The sequence below is a fragment of the Balaenoptera physalus genome (assembly GCF_965194825.1).
Source record: "Balaenoptera physalus genome assembly, chromosome: 11".
NCBI classification, from domain to species: domain Eukaryota; kingdom Metazoa; phylum Chordata; class Mammalia; order Artiodactyla; family Balaenopteridae; genus Balaenoptera; species Balaenoptera physalus.
In genome coordinates this window covers 76,666,853-76,681,623 of record NC_138896.1, presented here as the reverse complement: position 1 = coordinate 76,681,623, position 14,771 = coordinate 76,666,853, and the positions used below count along the sequence as shown (strand labels likewise).

The 14,771-nt window shown below is 41.8% G+C and overlaps 1 protein-coding gene across 2 annotated transcripts in view; it reads right to left on the bottom strand.

The window, feature by feature from the left end:
* CACNA2D3 (calcium voltage-gated channel auxiliary subunit alpha2delta 3) overlaps positions 1-14,771 on the bottom strand; it is an 800,023-nt gene that overhangs the window by 224,474 nt on the left and 560,778 nt on the right. For both annotated transcript variants that reach the window (XR_014251113.1, XM_082414438.1), the window contains 2 exons: positions 2,232-2,303; positions 691-771 (listed from right to left, as the gene is read on the bottom strand). Coding sequence is in view for 1 of the 2 variants with exons in the window: in XM_082414438.1 (XP_082270564.1) it covers positions 691-771; positions 2,232-2,303 (153 nt within the window). In the remaining variant the exon portion in view is untranslated. The remainder of the gene's footprint in view (positions 1-690; positions 772-2,231; positions 2,304-14,771) is intronic.

Here is a 14,771-nt window from a genome sequence, read left to right as displayed (position 1 = left end):
ACCCTCTCTCCCGAGGCAGGGCTGGCCTCACACGCAGAGCTGGTTCTAGCATATCCACCCCCCGCCCCACCCTTTTCTGAGCCCTTTCCATCTAGTGTTTCTTTTCCATGTTGTTCTGAACTCCCAAGGCAGTGGCCTACCAAGGCCTGCCCTAATCTCTTTGTTCCAAAATTACCTACTCCACCCTCTCAACTATCCCCAGAATTTAAAACAAACTTACAACTCCCTTAGTGCCATAGGTTTAATGCAGCATTAGGAAAGGAATATTAATTTGTACCCCATCACCTTCCAAGATAAAGGGAATACGTAGTTGAGGGTCAGAGACCCCTTTTCTTTGTGCCTCACTGGGTTCCTGTTAAGAAGTAACAGATTTTAGAGGGTCCTCAGATTGGGGTGAGTCAAGATTGGCTTAGAAAACCATCAGAGATGTAAGACCTGTGGAGAACTGCACAGACTTGTGTAGATTTCCACAGACTCACACAAACCTGGGTAGGCACATGTAGACCTAATCAGACCTGCCTGGACTATTACTATTCTAACAAAACGAAACAAAACAAAACAAAACAAAGCAGAGCCCTCTAGAAACACAGTAGAAGGGCCCCTTTCCTTCGTGTTTTCCTTGTCACTATGGCAGGTTGTGAAATTATCTTGTGCATCTGGCCCTTGACTATTAATTACGTGATGCATTACCTTGTATTTGGGGATGGTCTTCAGAAGTTCTTTCACTGGGACATCTGTGCCGACCACACCCAGAAGAATGCCTTTCGATCTCTGTTGAAAAGAAACATTAAACAATACCAACAATAGTATGTTAATTTGGTAGAAGAAATAGAACCTCCTGAAAAGCCACACACCATATATCACTGTCTGGTGCCTTCTTCAAACTGAGAGAGATTGAAGATTAACCTGGATCTCTATGAGGGAACCTCTTCTATTCCCCATCCGCTACCCAAAATACTCCTAGGCAAGAATGGTAGCTTCTCAGGCCAAACATTACCTACTATATATCCCTCAACACACACCCATACCAAGACACCCTAAAAACCATTTTCTTCTCTCTCCTGAAAACCAAGAATCTTAAGAAGCTAAGGACTTATGATCATTAATCAGTTTCTCTTATGGAAACTTTTTATAGGAAACACTTAACATGTTAACTACTTTCTCAATTTACACTGCCATCTGGTGCCCATGAGAGAGAGACTAAATAGCCAGAGAAAGATGCAATAACCCTAACACATTTTTAGCAGCAAGTTGGAATCAAGGACTAAGGGGAAGGAATAGGCCTCCAGGGTCCCAGGTCCCAAGGTCAATGTGGTGTACTAAACTTTCTAATGTCAGAAAGGGCCTTCTAGAAGAAAATACACATCGTTGTTGTCTGTTGTTTCCCCCCAATTCAAGTGTCCCCAGAACCTCAGGCTGTGTTATTTGGACATAGGGCCTTTGTAGATGTAATTAATTAAGGATCTCAAGGTAAAATCATCCTGGATGTAGGATGGGGCTTATATCCAATGATTTGTGTCATTATAAGAAGAAGACAGGACAGAGAGATAAGGAGAGAAGAAGGTCATGTGAAGACAGAGGTGGAGATTGGAGTTATGCTGCCACAAACCAAGGAACTTCTGAGGCCACTGGAAGAGGCAAGGAAGGAGTCTTCCCTAGAACTGACTCCTTGATTTTGGACTTCTAGCCTCTGGAATTGTGAGAATACATTTCTATTGTTGTAAGCCATCCCGTTTGGGGCACTTTGTTGCCACAGCCCTGGGAATCTAATTCAAGGCTGGTACCTGTAAATCAGAGAGAGGTTAACCCACCACAATCAAGGATTCTTTCTGGGGGTTTCCTTCCCCTGGTCATTTAAACATTTAAATTTTGGAAAAGTGCTACAAACTGTAAAATGATGCCTGCTTGAATTCCTCTCATGTATTCTTTTTTTTCTGGCTGTGCCGGCTCTTAGTTGCAGCATGAAGGATCTAGTTCCCTGATCAGGGATCAAACCTGGGGCCCCTGCGTTGGGAGCATGGACCCCTAACCACTGGACCACCAGGGAAGTCTCATCTCTCATCTATTCTTGATTTCATGATGCTACCAGCAGGATTAAAAGTGAGGAAAAATTATACACCCTCCATCCTTAAATTAAATGAGTAAATAAAGAGCACCAAAGCTTGAGTCAGAGGGGGTCTGAGATAACAACACTCCTAGCATCAAGTAGGAAATCCAGTCACTGTACTCACAGTTTCGTTCTGCTTACTAAACACAGGCATGGCGACCGTGGTCATCAGGACGGGGCCCTGATCATTGGCAAGCTGGATGGAGACAGAAAAGCCAGTTACCTGAGAATGATCTGGGATAAACAGTGCTGGAGGCCATACCCTTTGACTATCTCATCCTTTCCTGACCAGGGGCTGTTGGGAATGGACCAGGGTCCACTTGAGCCTTTATAGCGTAGGTGGGAGTGCAACATTCCTCCACCCTGACTTGTAGGTGAAGATCCCAGCCCGTCCTCTCCAGCAGGGGAAACAACGTCAGTTACCATCAGTCACTCCAGCTGATCTGTTTACTGCATTCAGCTATTTGAGTTCAAATAAAGCCCTGTTTTAATCTCAGTGATTCATTTTATTTTATTACTACAGACTGATTTTACTGTTTTACTTTGCAGACTTTTATGTTCAATATGTGCAATATTAATGCTTCTCCTTAATCTGGAAATTGAGGATCAGAAAGCATGAGCATAAGGGGTTTTATGAGTTGCCCCTGCTGGAAACAATGGAATCTGGAAGCATTTATTCTCCCCAAGGTAGCTGAGTCATGGCCTTTTTGAACTTCTGCATATCTCTGTATGCCAGTCCCAGATGGAAAACAAACAAAATAAAAAAATAATTTGATCAGCTCATCTTTAAATCACTGGTAAGAAGCTGAACATCCCTCCCGGAAGAACAACCCTTGAAATTTGCCACATAATACACTTCTGTAACTCACTGAATTGCATACAAATGCATTGAGACCACCATCACATCCGTCCTTCACAACAGTGTTAGGAGAAAGGCAGGAACCCCTACTCTGCCCCATTAACAAATGGGGAAACTGAGTCCTGGACCACAGTAGGCTTTGGTCCAAGACAAACCTCGCTCTAATTCTCAGCTTTGAATCTTTATGAACTGCATTATCTAAGCCTTCATGTCCTCATATGAAATAATGCCAACTATTCCCCAGCATTGTTGCCATGAAGATAAAATGTGAAACTGCCCAGCAAGGTACCTGGCATCTGCAGGTGCTCAAAAGATGCTAGTTTCCTTTCCCTGCCTTCAAGGTCACATGGCTAGCAAGTAGCAGAGTCTCCAGTAAGATCAAGGCATGTGGCACTGCGGATAGAGACCAAAATTGGCAAGTCTGGTGGGAGAGGTTTACTTCCTGGTTTCACAGCCCATTCAAGCTTCAAATGAAGCAATCTGTGAATAAGAATCCACTATCTTCAGTCTAGAGTGTTTTCTGATGTTTGGGCACTTCTCTGTCACTTTAATTCCATACAAAAAGCAAGTGTTGCTCCCTCAGTCTTCTTGGGAAAAGGCATTATAAAGAGAAGATCCTAAAATTTAGAGGTCCCCATGGACTGAGGTCCCCACAGACTGACTGGCCTCCTGAGAAAAGGTCATTAAACTCAGTCAGTCTTCTACCAGTCTTGTTCTTCCAATAGGTTATTTGAGCAATAGGACCTCATTACTTGTAATGTGGTACACAGAATGGCAGTACCTCTGGCACCTGAGTGCCCTAGAAATGCATAATCCCAAGCCCTCTCTTGATTCTCTGAATCTGAATCTTCATTTCAATAGTTAGTATGCATGTTAAAATCCAAGAAGCACTGTTAAAAGGCAATGCTTTCCACCATCAATAACCATGATAGTTAAAGAGAAACTTATATGCGTTGGGAAAACTCCTAACAGAGATAGAGGAGGCCATGTTTTTATTAGTTTTACCTCTATATCAAGATGGGCCTATATTCCTCCATGACAAGCAAAACAACACAAGAATCTCAAGATCCCTCAAGGACTGGGAATTCATGATGTGATGGTTAATTTTATGTGGCAACTTGGTTAGGCAACGGTGCCAGCTGTTTGATCAAACACCAGTCTAGATGTTGTTGTGGATGTATTTTTTAGATGTGATTAACATTTAAATCAGTTGGTTTTAGAGATGGCCAAAATGGTGGAGTAGGAAGACCCAGAGCTCGCCTCCTCCAAAAGGACACACCAAAATTACAACTACTTACAGAGCAACTATCTATGAGAACAAACTAAAGATAGCAGAAAAGATTTTCCACAACGAAAGACATAAAGGAGGAACCACAACGAGATGGACAGGAAGGGCGGAGACGTGGTAAAAGTCAAGACCCATACCTCCAGGTCAGCAACCTACAAACAGGAGGAATATCACAATCGCAGAGGTCCTCCCCAAGGAGCCAGTGGTCTGAGCTCCACAGCACGCTCCTCATCCCAGGGATCCTACACTGGGAAGACAAGACCCCAGAACGTCTGGCTTTGAAAACCAGCAGGGCTTATGTTTAGGGGAGCCATAGAGTTACAGGACATGGAGGCTCTGCTCTTAAAGAGTGCTCGCAAAATCTCACACTTTCCAGGTCCCAGCACAGAGGCAGTAGTTTAAAAGAAGCCTAGGTCAGACCCATTTGCTGACCTTGGAGAGCTTCCTGGAGAGGCAGCAGGCAATTGGGACTCCTCCTGCAGATAGAGAATACTGGCAGCAACCATTTTCAGGAGCTTGTTCCACAACAACACTGGCACTGGCAAGCCCCGTTTTGGAGTCCTCCCTCTAGCCTAGGGCAACAGGGACCCAGCCCCACCCAACAGTGGGCTGGTAGCACCCTGAGCACCTTGGGGCTATGCAGAGAGCCACATGCAGGGATAGAGCTGGAGGGATCATGCTCCCTCATTTCAAACTATACTACAAAAGGTAAAGTCATGAAAATATTACGGTACCGGGGCTTCCCTGGTGGCGCAGTGGTTGAGAATCTGCCTGCTAATGCAGGGGACACGGGTTCAAGCCCTGGTCTGGGAAGATCCCACATGCCGCGGAGCAACTAGGCCCGTGAGCCACAACTACTGAGCCTGCGCATCTGGAGCCTGTGCTCTACAACAAGAGAGGCCGCGATAGTGAGAGGCCCGCGCACTGCGATGAAGAGTGGCCCCCGCTTGCCACAACTAGAGAAAGCCCTCACACAGAAACGAAGACCTAACACAGCCAAAAATAAATAAATTAATTAATTTAAAAAAAAATTAAAAAAAAAAAAATATTACGGTACCGGCACACAAAAAAAGACACATAGATCAATGGAACAGAATAGAGAGCCCAGAAATGAAACCACACTTATATGGGTTCATTATATGAATAATTATATGGGCAATTAATCGGGAAAAGACAGCCTTTTCAATAAATGGTATTAGGGAAACTGGACAGCTACATGCAAAAGAATCAAACTGGACAGTCTCACATCCTATACAAAAGTAGACTAAAAATGAGTTAAAGACTTAAATGTAAGACCTGAAATCATAAAACTCCTAGACAAAAAACAGGCAGTATGGTTTTTGACATTGGTCTTAGCAATTTTTTTTGGATGTGTTTCCTCAGGCAAGAAAAACAAAAGCAAAAATAAACAAATGGGACTCATCAAACTAAAAAGCTTTTACAGAGCAAAATAAACTATCAACAAAAAAGAAAAGGCAGCCTACTGAATGGGAGGAGATACTTGCAAATTATATATCCGATAAGGCATTAATTTCCAAAATATACAAATAACACATACACTCAACATCAAATAAACAAACAACCAGACTAAAAAATGGGCACAGGACCTGAATAGACGTTTTCCCAAATTAGACAAACAGATGGACAACAGGCACATGAAAAGATGCTCAGCATCGCTATTACAGAAATGTAAATCAAAACCACAATGAGGTATCACCTCATCCCTGTTAGGGAATGGTTATTATCAAAAAGATAACAAATAACAAGTGTTGGTGAGGATGTGAAGAAAAGGGAACCCTTGTGCACTGTTGGGGTTGTAAGTTGGTGCAGCCACTGTGAAAAACAGTATGGAGGCTCATCAAAAAAATAAAAATAGAACTGCCGGGAATTCCCTAGCGGTCCAGTGATTAGGACTCCATGCTTTCACTGCTGAGGGCTCAGGTACAGTCCCTGATCTGGGAACTAAGATCCCACAAGTCACGTAGCACAGCCAAAAAATAAATAAATAAATAAAAATAGAACTGCCATATCATCCAGCAATTTCACTTCTGGGTAATTACCTGAAAAAAATAAAAATACTAATTCGAAAAGAGATATGCACACCAATGTTCATTGCAACGTTATTTACAATAGCCAAGATATGGAAGCAAACTAATTGTCCATTGAGAGATGAATGGATAAAGAAGATGTGATATATACACACAATGGAATATTAGTCAGCCATAAAAAAACCTTGCCATTTGTGACAACATGGATGGACCTACAGAGTATTATATTAAGTGAAATAAGTCAGAGAAAGACAAATACTGTATGATCTCACTTATATGTAGAATCTAAAAAACAAAACAAGCAAACAAAATAAGATAAAAACAGACTCACAGAAACAACAAACAGATGGTTGCCAGAGTGGGGGGCGGGTGGGAGCGAAATAGGTGAAGGGGCTGAAGAGATACAAACCTCCAGCTATAAAATAAATAAGCCACGGGGATATAATACACAACATAAGGAATATGGTCAGTAACATAATAATTTGTACAGGGACAGATGGTTACTAGACATAGTGATGATCATTTCATAATGTTTGCAAATCACTATGTAGCACATCTGAAACTAAGATAATGTTATATGTCAACTATATTTCAATAAAAAATTAGACTTTGATAAAGCAGATTATCCTGCATAATCTGGGTGTGTTTTATCCAATCAGTTCAAGCCCTTAAGAGAAAAAAAGGTTCCCCAAGGAAGAAGAAATTCTGCTTCCAGACTGCCTTCAAACCCAAGACTGTAAAATTCCATCCTGCTGGAATTTCCAGCCTACCAACCTGCCCTACAGTTTTTCAGATGCGTCAGCCCCCCACATTCATGTGAGGCAATTGCTTAAAATAAATCTCTCTCTCTCTCTCCCTCCCTCCCTCTCTCCCTCCCTCCCTCTGTGTGTGTGTATGTGTGTGGGTGTGTGTATACTTACCTTACATTTAAGAAAAAAAATACATATATATCTCATATGGTTCTCTTTCTCTGGAGAATCCTGAGTAATACACATTGTAATCATGTAATCTATTATTTAGGACAGCCTTATTTTGGTGTTAGTATAAATAAACAAACTTGATGTATCATATTAAGAACCAAATAACATTAACTATGAGATGATGCTGACAGTTATTGTTGCCAGGAACCAAACCAACTGGTATATAACAGTTTGTGGAACCATGGTTCCAACATCTTGCTAAAAATACTTAAAGTATACTATGGCCATCAATGGGGGCATGCAAGGCCATTTTCAAAGGCAGAACCAACCCACGATAAACATCTCCCTCAGAATCAGAAATCTTCCCATATTCTGACTCCTTGATTAATCCTTAATGCTACAAAGAAAACTGAGTTGAGCTGATCCATAACCCTGGGCAACTTCCACTTTGCAACTCAAATAAAAATTTCAAGCAATGCCAACATGTATCACGGATAAAATCAAAACATACCATTGACAATAATGAGAAATGAAGCTTTTTTCCTGTAAACAGTAAAAATCAGTTATAAATCACTGGTACTTGTCCTGGCATAAATACAAGATCACGGGAAACTAACTTCCAAATGTTAAGGCCAGAATATAGTAACAACTTCACTCAGGGGCTAATTCCAAATATAATTACTGCATCGTTACTTAAAATTTTCAAAAAACCCATAATATTACATTTGTTCAGAAACCACTCATTTTTAACCAGCCCCAGGTAAACAACGGAAATGCAGTGAACTCAGTCTAGCCACTGCTATGAGCTCACATGTTCCTCTTTCAGGGACAATTCTGGCCCAGATTTGCACTGGCTTGGCCAGAACCCTAACCTGTAGCCTTTCTGATGTTATACCAGCTCATCAGTATGGCCATGAGGGCTGGCAGCACTCTGGAAATATGACTTGCACAACATGAAGATGCTCTTCTGCACCCACCAGATCCATCTTTCCCACTTTCCACCGGGTCTGGGTTCTGTGAATCTTAAACATTTTGTGGAGAGTGAACATCAAATTGAAAGTTAATTTGCACAGTAAGCACTTTACGATTGAAAGGCATTCTGTACTCCTGCCATAGGAAATAGCAGCTGGTGGCAAAAGGTTTGTTTTTTTTTTAAGACCACCAAGCAGGAGTTATGCAGCAAACCACAGCCAGACACCCTCTGTCCCCACACTACAGTAGGGGGTCCCTGCTTTCCTGTGGCTCCCTAACCTGTAGTAGCCACTGAGGCAAGAGCACTGCTTATGATTCATAGACATGGCTTCCAAGAAAAACTCAGAAATAGAGTCAACATTCATTTTCCAAGGGTAGGAGTGGGGGGTGGGTCACGATGGTCCATCTGGGCAAAATCCCATTAACTTAAGTCCAAGTGGGAATCCTAAAATGAACTGCCATTCAATTACACTTGCCCAGGCTTTGAACAGGCCTCTGAAATGCTTGGTTGTGGTGTTCTGCTGTATAATAAGTGTATATTATTCCATATCCTTCATTTCCTATGCTACATAATGGAGACCATTCTGGTATCAAAGGAAATGATGAATAATAATACCAAACATCTGGTTTATAAAACACAAACTTGCTCAACAGATTGACTGCTTCCTGTCAGCTTCCCAAGTTAATCATGCATGTGGGCTCATATGAATATGCATTTGTGAGGTACATGCAGTGATGCCAGGCATCTCCTCCTAATGCCTGATTAGTTTCCCACAAGTGGCACTAGCTTGATGCAGGCAGCTCTAGGGTGTGGCTCCAGATACGATAACAGAACCAGATTTGTGGTCTATCAATTTTGCTGCAGGTCTAGTCATTATTATTCATTGATTCCCTTGATAAACATTCCTTGAGCATCAGCTATGTGCCAAGTTCCATGCCATGTGCTGGGAAGACAACCAGGAATAAGACATAGGTCTTAGTGGGGACAGGAAAGCTAATGAGGCAAATGGGAAAGAGCTGGCTGGGGCGGGTACACTAGCTCTCAATACATGAGCAGAAGGCCATCTTCTTTATGACCAGCCTTAACTAAAAAAAAAATGTCCAGCATTTACTGATATCTTTCAGGGCTTATAGGACAAATGCAGAAGCTTTCTGAGAACCAGTTTAACAGCACTAGGAACAAGTTCCCTGCCGCACAGCAATTTCATCACTTACTCTATACTTAAAAATATTTACAAATGGAACAATGCAGGGGAGACCTTTTTAAAAAATTGCCCGGCACTTTTCTTTTCCTTCTTTTGCAAATATCAACCCCTTCCTTTAGGGAAATCTTCTTCACCCCTTCCATTCACAAGGTTTTCTTGACAGTTAACCTCTCCCATCCTGCATGTGTGGCTGGGTATCCAACCCAGGCTGTGCCAACCACAGCACTACACACACACACACACACACACACATACATATATACATACACACAAAAATACACACAAACTCTGCCCAGGCCACAATGATTGGTTTATTAATTAGACACATGATTCAAAATGGGCTATTTGGGGATTTTTCCTTTTTTCCATCTGGAGCAAATAGGAAAAACTCTCTACACTCCTTTGTGTGTGGTTTTAGGAATGTAAGCCTGACAACTATGTCCCCTCCTCACAGAGAAGCAATTGAGAAAATAAAGTCAACCCAGAGAGATGAGGAGAGATGAGAGAGTGTGAGTGTGTGTGTGTGTGTGTGTGTGTGTGTGTGTGTGTGTGTGTGTGATGAGGGAAAAGCAGAAGGAGAAGGAGGGAGGAACGGGGAGAGGGAGGGAAGGTACCAGTCCTGAATGCCTTCATCCCTAAGATCAACTCCATCCATGCTTTCTTCTATTGGGTTAGTTGAGGCAGTAAGTTTTTTCTCTTTGCCCAAATGAACATGGATTGGATTTGTGACTTTTGGAGGACATCTGCTATGTTGCCTTCTTTCATATCTCCAATCAGAGGAAGTTTGCCAGGGCCAGTGGCAGAATGCTCTGTTTATTCTACAGCTGGAGACCCCTGGTGGTGAGTGCCAAGCCCCAGAGAAAGGAGGCAAGCAGGACTCCTGGCCCTGAGGAGGCATCTGAGTGAGTTAAGGGCAGCAGGCTTGGAAGCCCGTTTGAGGGCTGCCAGGTAGTTTTCAGCAGAGCCTCCTGCCAGATGTGTTCAGCCCTGGAGGCTGGGACTCAATGAGAAGGTTGTGCACAAATGGGGAACTCAGCTTAGGAAGAGAATGGCTCTAGGCCAAGAATAAAGGCCAACTCACTAACTCTCTGCAAATATATTTCTTCTATACTTTGCTCCTCCTATGTTTGTATGTTTTTCTTTTCTTATTAAAGTTGATCAGCATATTGACTACATTAATAGAGTATATCATATAAATATATAACAATACATAAATATTTTATATATGTTCATGTAATTTGTGAGTACACAGCTGCATTTCTTCTGTGTTTTCCTTCCAACACCTGGTATGAACACTAAATCGCACTCCAGGAAAAGACACTACCACCATCTAGAGGCAGTCAGGGTGAATTGCAGGCACAAGGTCCTGGGTGATAAGCCATTTCCAGAGTATGGGCCTTACCAATAAAAATGTATTTAAACTGTAACCAATGTCACTTAGTTCCCCACTGAACTGAAACACAGATAGGCGATATCAACTATTCCTTCTGTCAATAACCTTTGGTGGAAAGATGCAGCTGTGTACATTTTTAAATATCAGATGAAACATTTTGAAAGGAGAACCACTGTTTCTTTAAAGTGTTCAGGATCTTAGAATGTGGTGAGGGCATGCAGGAAAAGGGGGGTTCTTTCACACCTACTTTCTCAAACACAGATTTAACAGAAGGGAAGCCAACTCCTTGGCATTCTCTCCTTTCTACATGAGCTCAAGTTTACAAATGACCTCGGAATCCCCCAGGGGCCATTCTCTGGCTAACACATGATGAGGGGCAATGTGGGTGGGACAGATGGCACCCATGTTCTCCAGTTTTCACACTCCATGGTGAGGGAAGAGCTGGAGAGTAGAAAGTCATCAGAATAACACTCTGTACAAATTAGTTGGTGAGACAGCACTAAGGAGAATAGCAGGGAAACACAGATCTAGAAAAGAGGGCATGTGCAGAGTATGTGGCTATGTAGAGATCACCACCCCCCCCACCCCAACCCTCTGGTCACACACACAGAAAAGACACAGAAAAGATCCCTGGACCTTTCCACCTATTCCCAGATCAAAAAAAGTGCTCTGTACCTACTCCTTTTCAATGTCTGCCTACTTCCCCTCCCCCAAATCTCCCTCTCCTTCTACCATTACAACATCCCTTATCCTCAGTACTGGACAGAAGTATCAGGGCAAGAATATAGTAAGAACCATACTCAATGATCTGTTTTAACTTTTTGTACTGGGTATATGCAGAAGGACCTTTTCTCTGGAGACACATATAGACACACTTCAGAGGTAGAAAACAAGTGAGACCCACTGAGACATGGAAACTAAATCCTATTGGTGCATTTTATGCCTGAAGAGGGAGCACAGTATCAACACTGTCTGCTTGGCTAATGTTAACGTTATCTGACTCTGGCTGTGAATTTTACTCTCACATTACTTAGACTGCCACAGCTATTAGTGATGATCATGAAATTTGCTGGCTATTTCAATAGTGGTTAGTTTTAAATGAGAGGATTTACATACACAGGCACATTTAAAAATTCATTTTCTCAATAATCTAAGAAGTCATTTTGAAATGAGAAGGGAAAGCAAGAATAGCTTGCTTCGGTGATAAAGCCAAAAGATTCCTAAATCACTATTGGCTCTGTGTGTGTGTGTGTATCTTTGATTAAGTGTTTTTAAAAATTTTGTCTCTTTTCTGTATGATTATTTTAATAATAAGAACATCCCATAAATTCTCACTTACAGAAAACATAAATAAAACCACCCAGTAACATATGCTTGCAATGAATATTAATGCCTTAAAAATAAATAAATATAAACAAACAAATATATAACAGTAATCCTATTTTTAAAATCCCTTTTTGCATAAAGATCAAAAAGTCCTTTAAACAAACCATGGTAACACTTTGACATGGAAATGCTATCAGAATAAAGTTTTTATATTCTGGGTTAAACATATTATATTTGATTATCAGTATTTTGGATGTTCTTCATAACAAGAGATTTAGAAAAAGCAGGCATTATTATTTTTAATTGAGGAGTTGATTCTTTCAATGTAAGCAATATGAATTACCTGTCTTTTATGATACTACTCAGATGAACTGCTTTCCTTTTTAAAATCTAGACAAATTAAGAACACCAACCATTGTTTAGATTCCCATTTTGTACTGGCATTTTTCAATATTTTTGCAAGATGCCTGAACCCTGAATAATTTAAGGCATTAAGAAAGTAGCAGTGGGGGCTTCCCTGGTGGCGCAGTGGTTGAGAATCTGCCTGCCAATGCAGGGGACACGGGTTCGAGCCCTGGTCTGGGAAGATCCCACATGCCACGGAGCAACTAGGCCCGTGAGCCACAATTACTGAGCCTACGCGTCTGGAGCCTGTGCTCCGCAACAGGAGAGGCCGCGATAGTGAGAGGCCCGCGCACCGCGATGAAGAGTGGTCCCCGCTTGCCGCAACTGGAGAAAGCCCTCGCACAGAAACGAAGACCCAACACAGCCATAAATAAATAAATAAAACTTAAAAAAAAAAAAAAAAAAAAAAAAAAAAAGAAAGTAGCAGTGGAGGGACTTCCCTGGTGGCATAGTGGTTAAGAATCCACCTGCCAATGTAGGGGACACAGGTTCGAGCCCTGGTCCAGGAAGGTCCCACATGCCACGGAGCAACTAAGCCCGTGTGCCACAACTACTGAGCCTGCGCTCTAGAGCCCGTGAGCCACAACTACTGAGCCTGAGTGCCACAACTACCGAAGCCCGCGCGCCTAGAGCCCGTGCTCCGCAACAAGAGAAGCCACCGCAGTGAGAAGCCCGCGCACCTCAACGAAGAGTAGCCCTTGCTTGCCGCAACTAGAGAAAGCCTGCACGCGCCAACAAAGACCCAACACAGCCAAAAATAAATAAATAAAATAAATTTATAAAAAAAAGAAAGTAGCAGTAGAGAATAAGAATAATAAAGAAGAAGTAAACCTTCCAAGTAACATTTCTCCCTTGCTTTGTATTTGACTGTCTTGGTAAAGTGTCATCACTCAGTCCTTGAGAATGCTACATAAATGACACTTTGCTTTTAGCCAAAACTTTTCCTCTTTTTATTGAATCATTATTACTTGCATCTGAGATTTGGAAATCCTGAATTCTTGTGAGATTCACTGTATTTTAGGTTGTCTAAATATAAAAGTAATCAGATTTCCCTCTTTGAACTTTAACTGCATCTTGTATGAACTAAATTGTTGTATTTGTTTGTTCTCTCTTTCTCTTTTTAACAACCTAAAGACAACTTTGTGAATGATACTGCTAGATAATGTTAGATCATCTGGATGAGAATCTCAAAATAACTTTCTTCTAATAAAGTTGTTATTATTCAGGAAAATTTTTATGTTGTTTCTTTTTCTCCCAGTGTTTCAAAGATCTAAGTCATTAAGCAGGGAATACATTTTATGGGTAAATATCTAGACAGAGGGAGGATGCTGTCTTTGACCAGGGACACATATATAAGCAAACCCATGGACGAGAGAATATTACAGATTAACATATCTGAAAGTTGTCTTAGGGAACTGCTTTATTAGTGTACAACATGCTTACTTCAGGAATGCCCCAAAATAAGGACAATAGGAATTATTATGGGGCACTGGATTTTGGCCAATATTCATGATCAGCTATGACACATAACTGACCCCCCATTGTGGCCAAAGATTTATATTTTCACAAACTATGGTTTAGACGCCTCCCAAATAGATGCCTGAAAACAGTGCCAACAGTCAGGGCTTCGGGGCCCTGAGACGAAACCTTTCCCTTGTTTAAAGACCCCCTGAAATGCTGCTTCCTCCATAAAACCTTCCCTAACAAAGTGGAAATGGGAACCAGATGTTCTCAAACTTCACTACAAAGATAATCATATTTACTCTACAACCTAAGATACAATCTAGGACCAAATTTGTGCAAACTGTTAATACAGCTAAGTCACTGAACACTGTGGCTGGAAGAAAAGCTGGGGATTATGTAGAGCCTGTGAACTCCAAGGGCAGAAGTGGGAATGGTTCCTCCTTTTATCCATAGCATTTAGCACAGAGCCTGGTACATAAGAAGCACTCAGCAAATGATCCTTGAATGAATTTATTCTAATCCTGTCCTTTTATTTACTTTATAAATGAGGTTCAGAGAGGAAGAGGAGTCACAGAGAACTGGTACCAGAATCTGGACAAGACTCCAGGGCTACCGCTGTCCATTTTATGTTGTGCATCCTCTACTTGCCCTTGGCTCCTTCTCTTAGTATCTTTCTTTGTGTATCTTGCCTGTGCCAGTGAGGTCAAACGTAGACTGTAACGAGAGTCTGGGAGGCTGGTACCCACGTGCAGCTGCTGCTGATAGGGGCAAAAGGTTTACGATG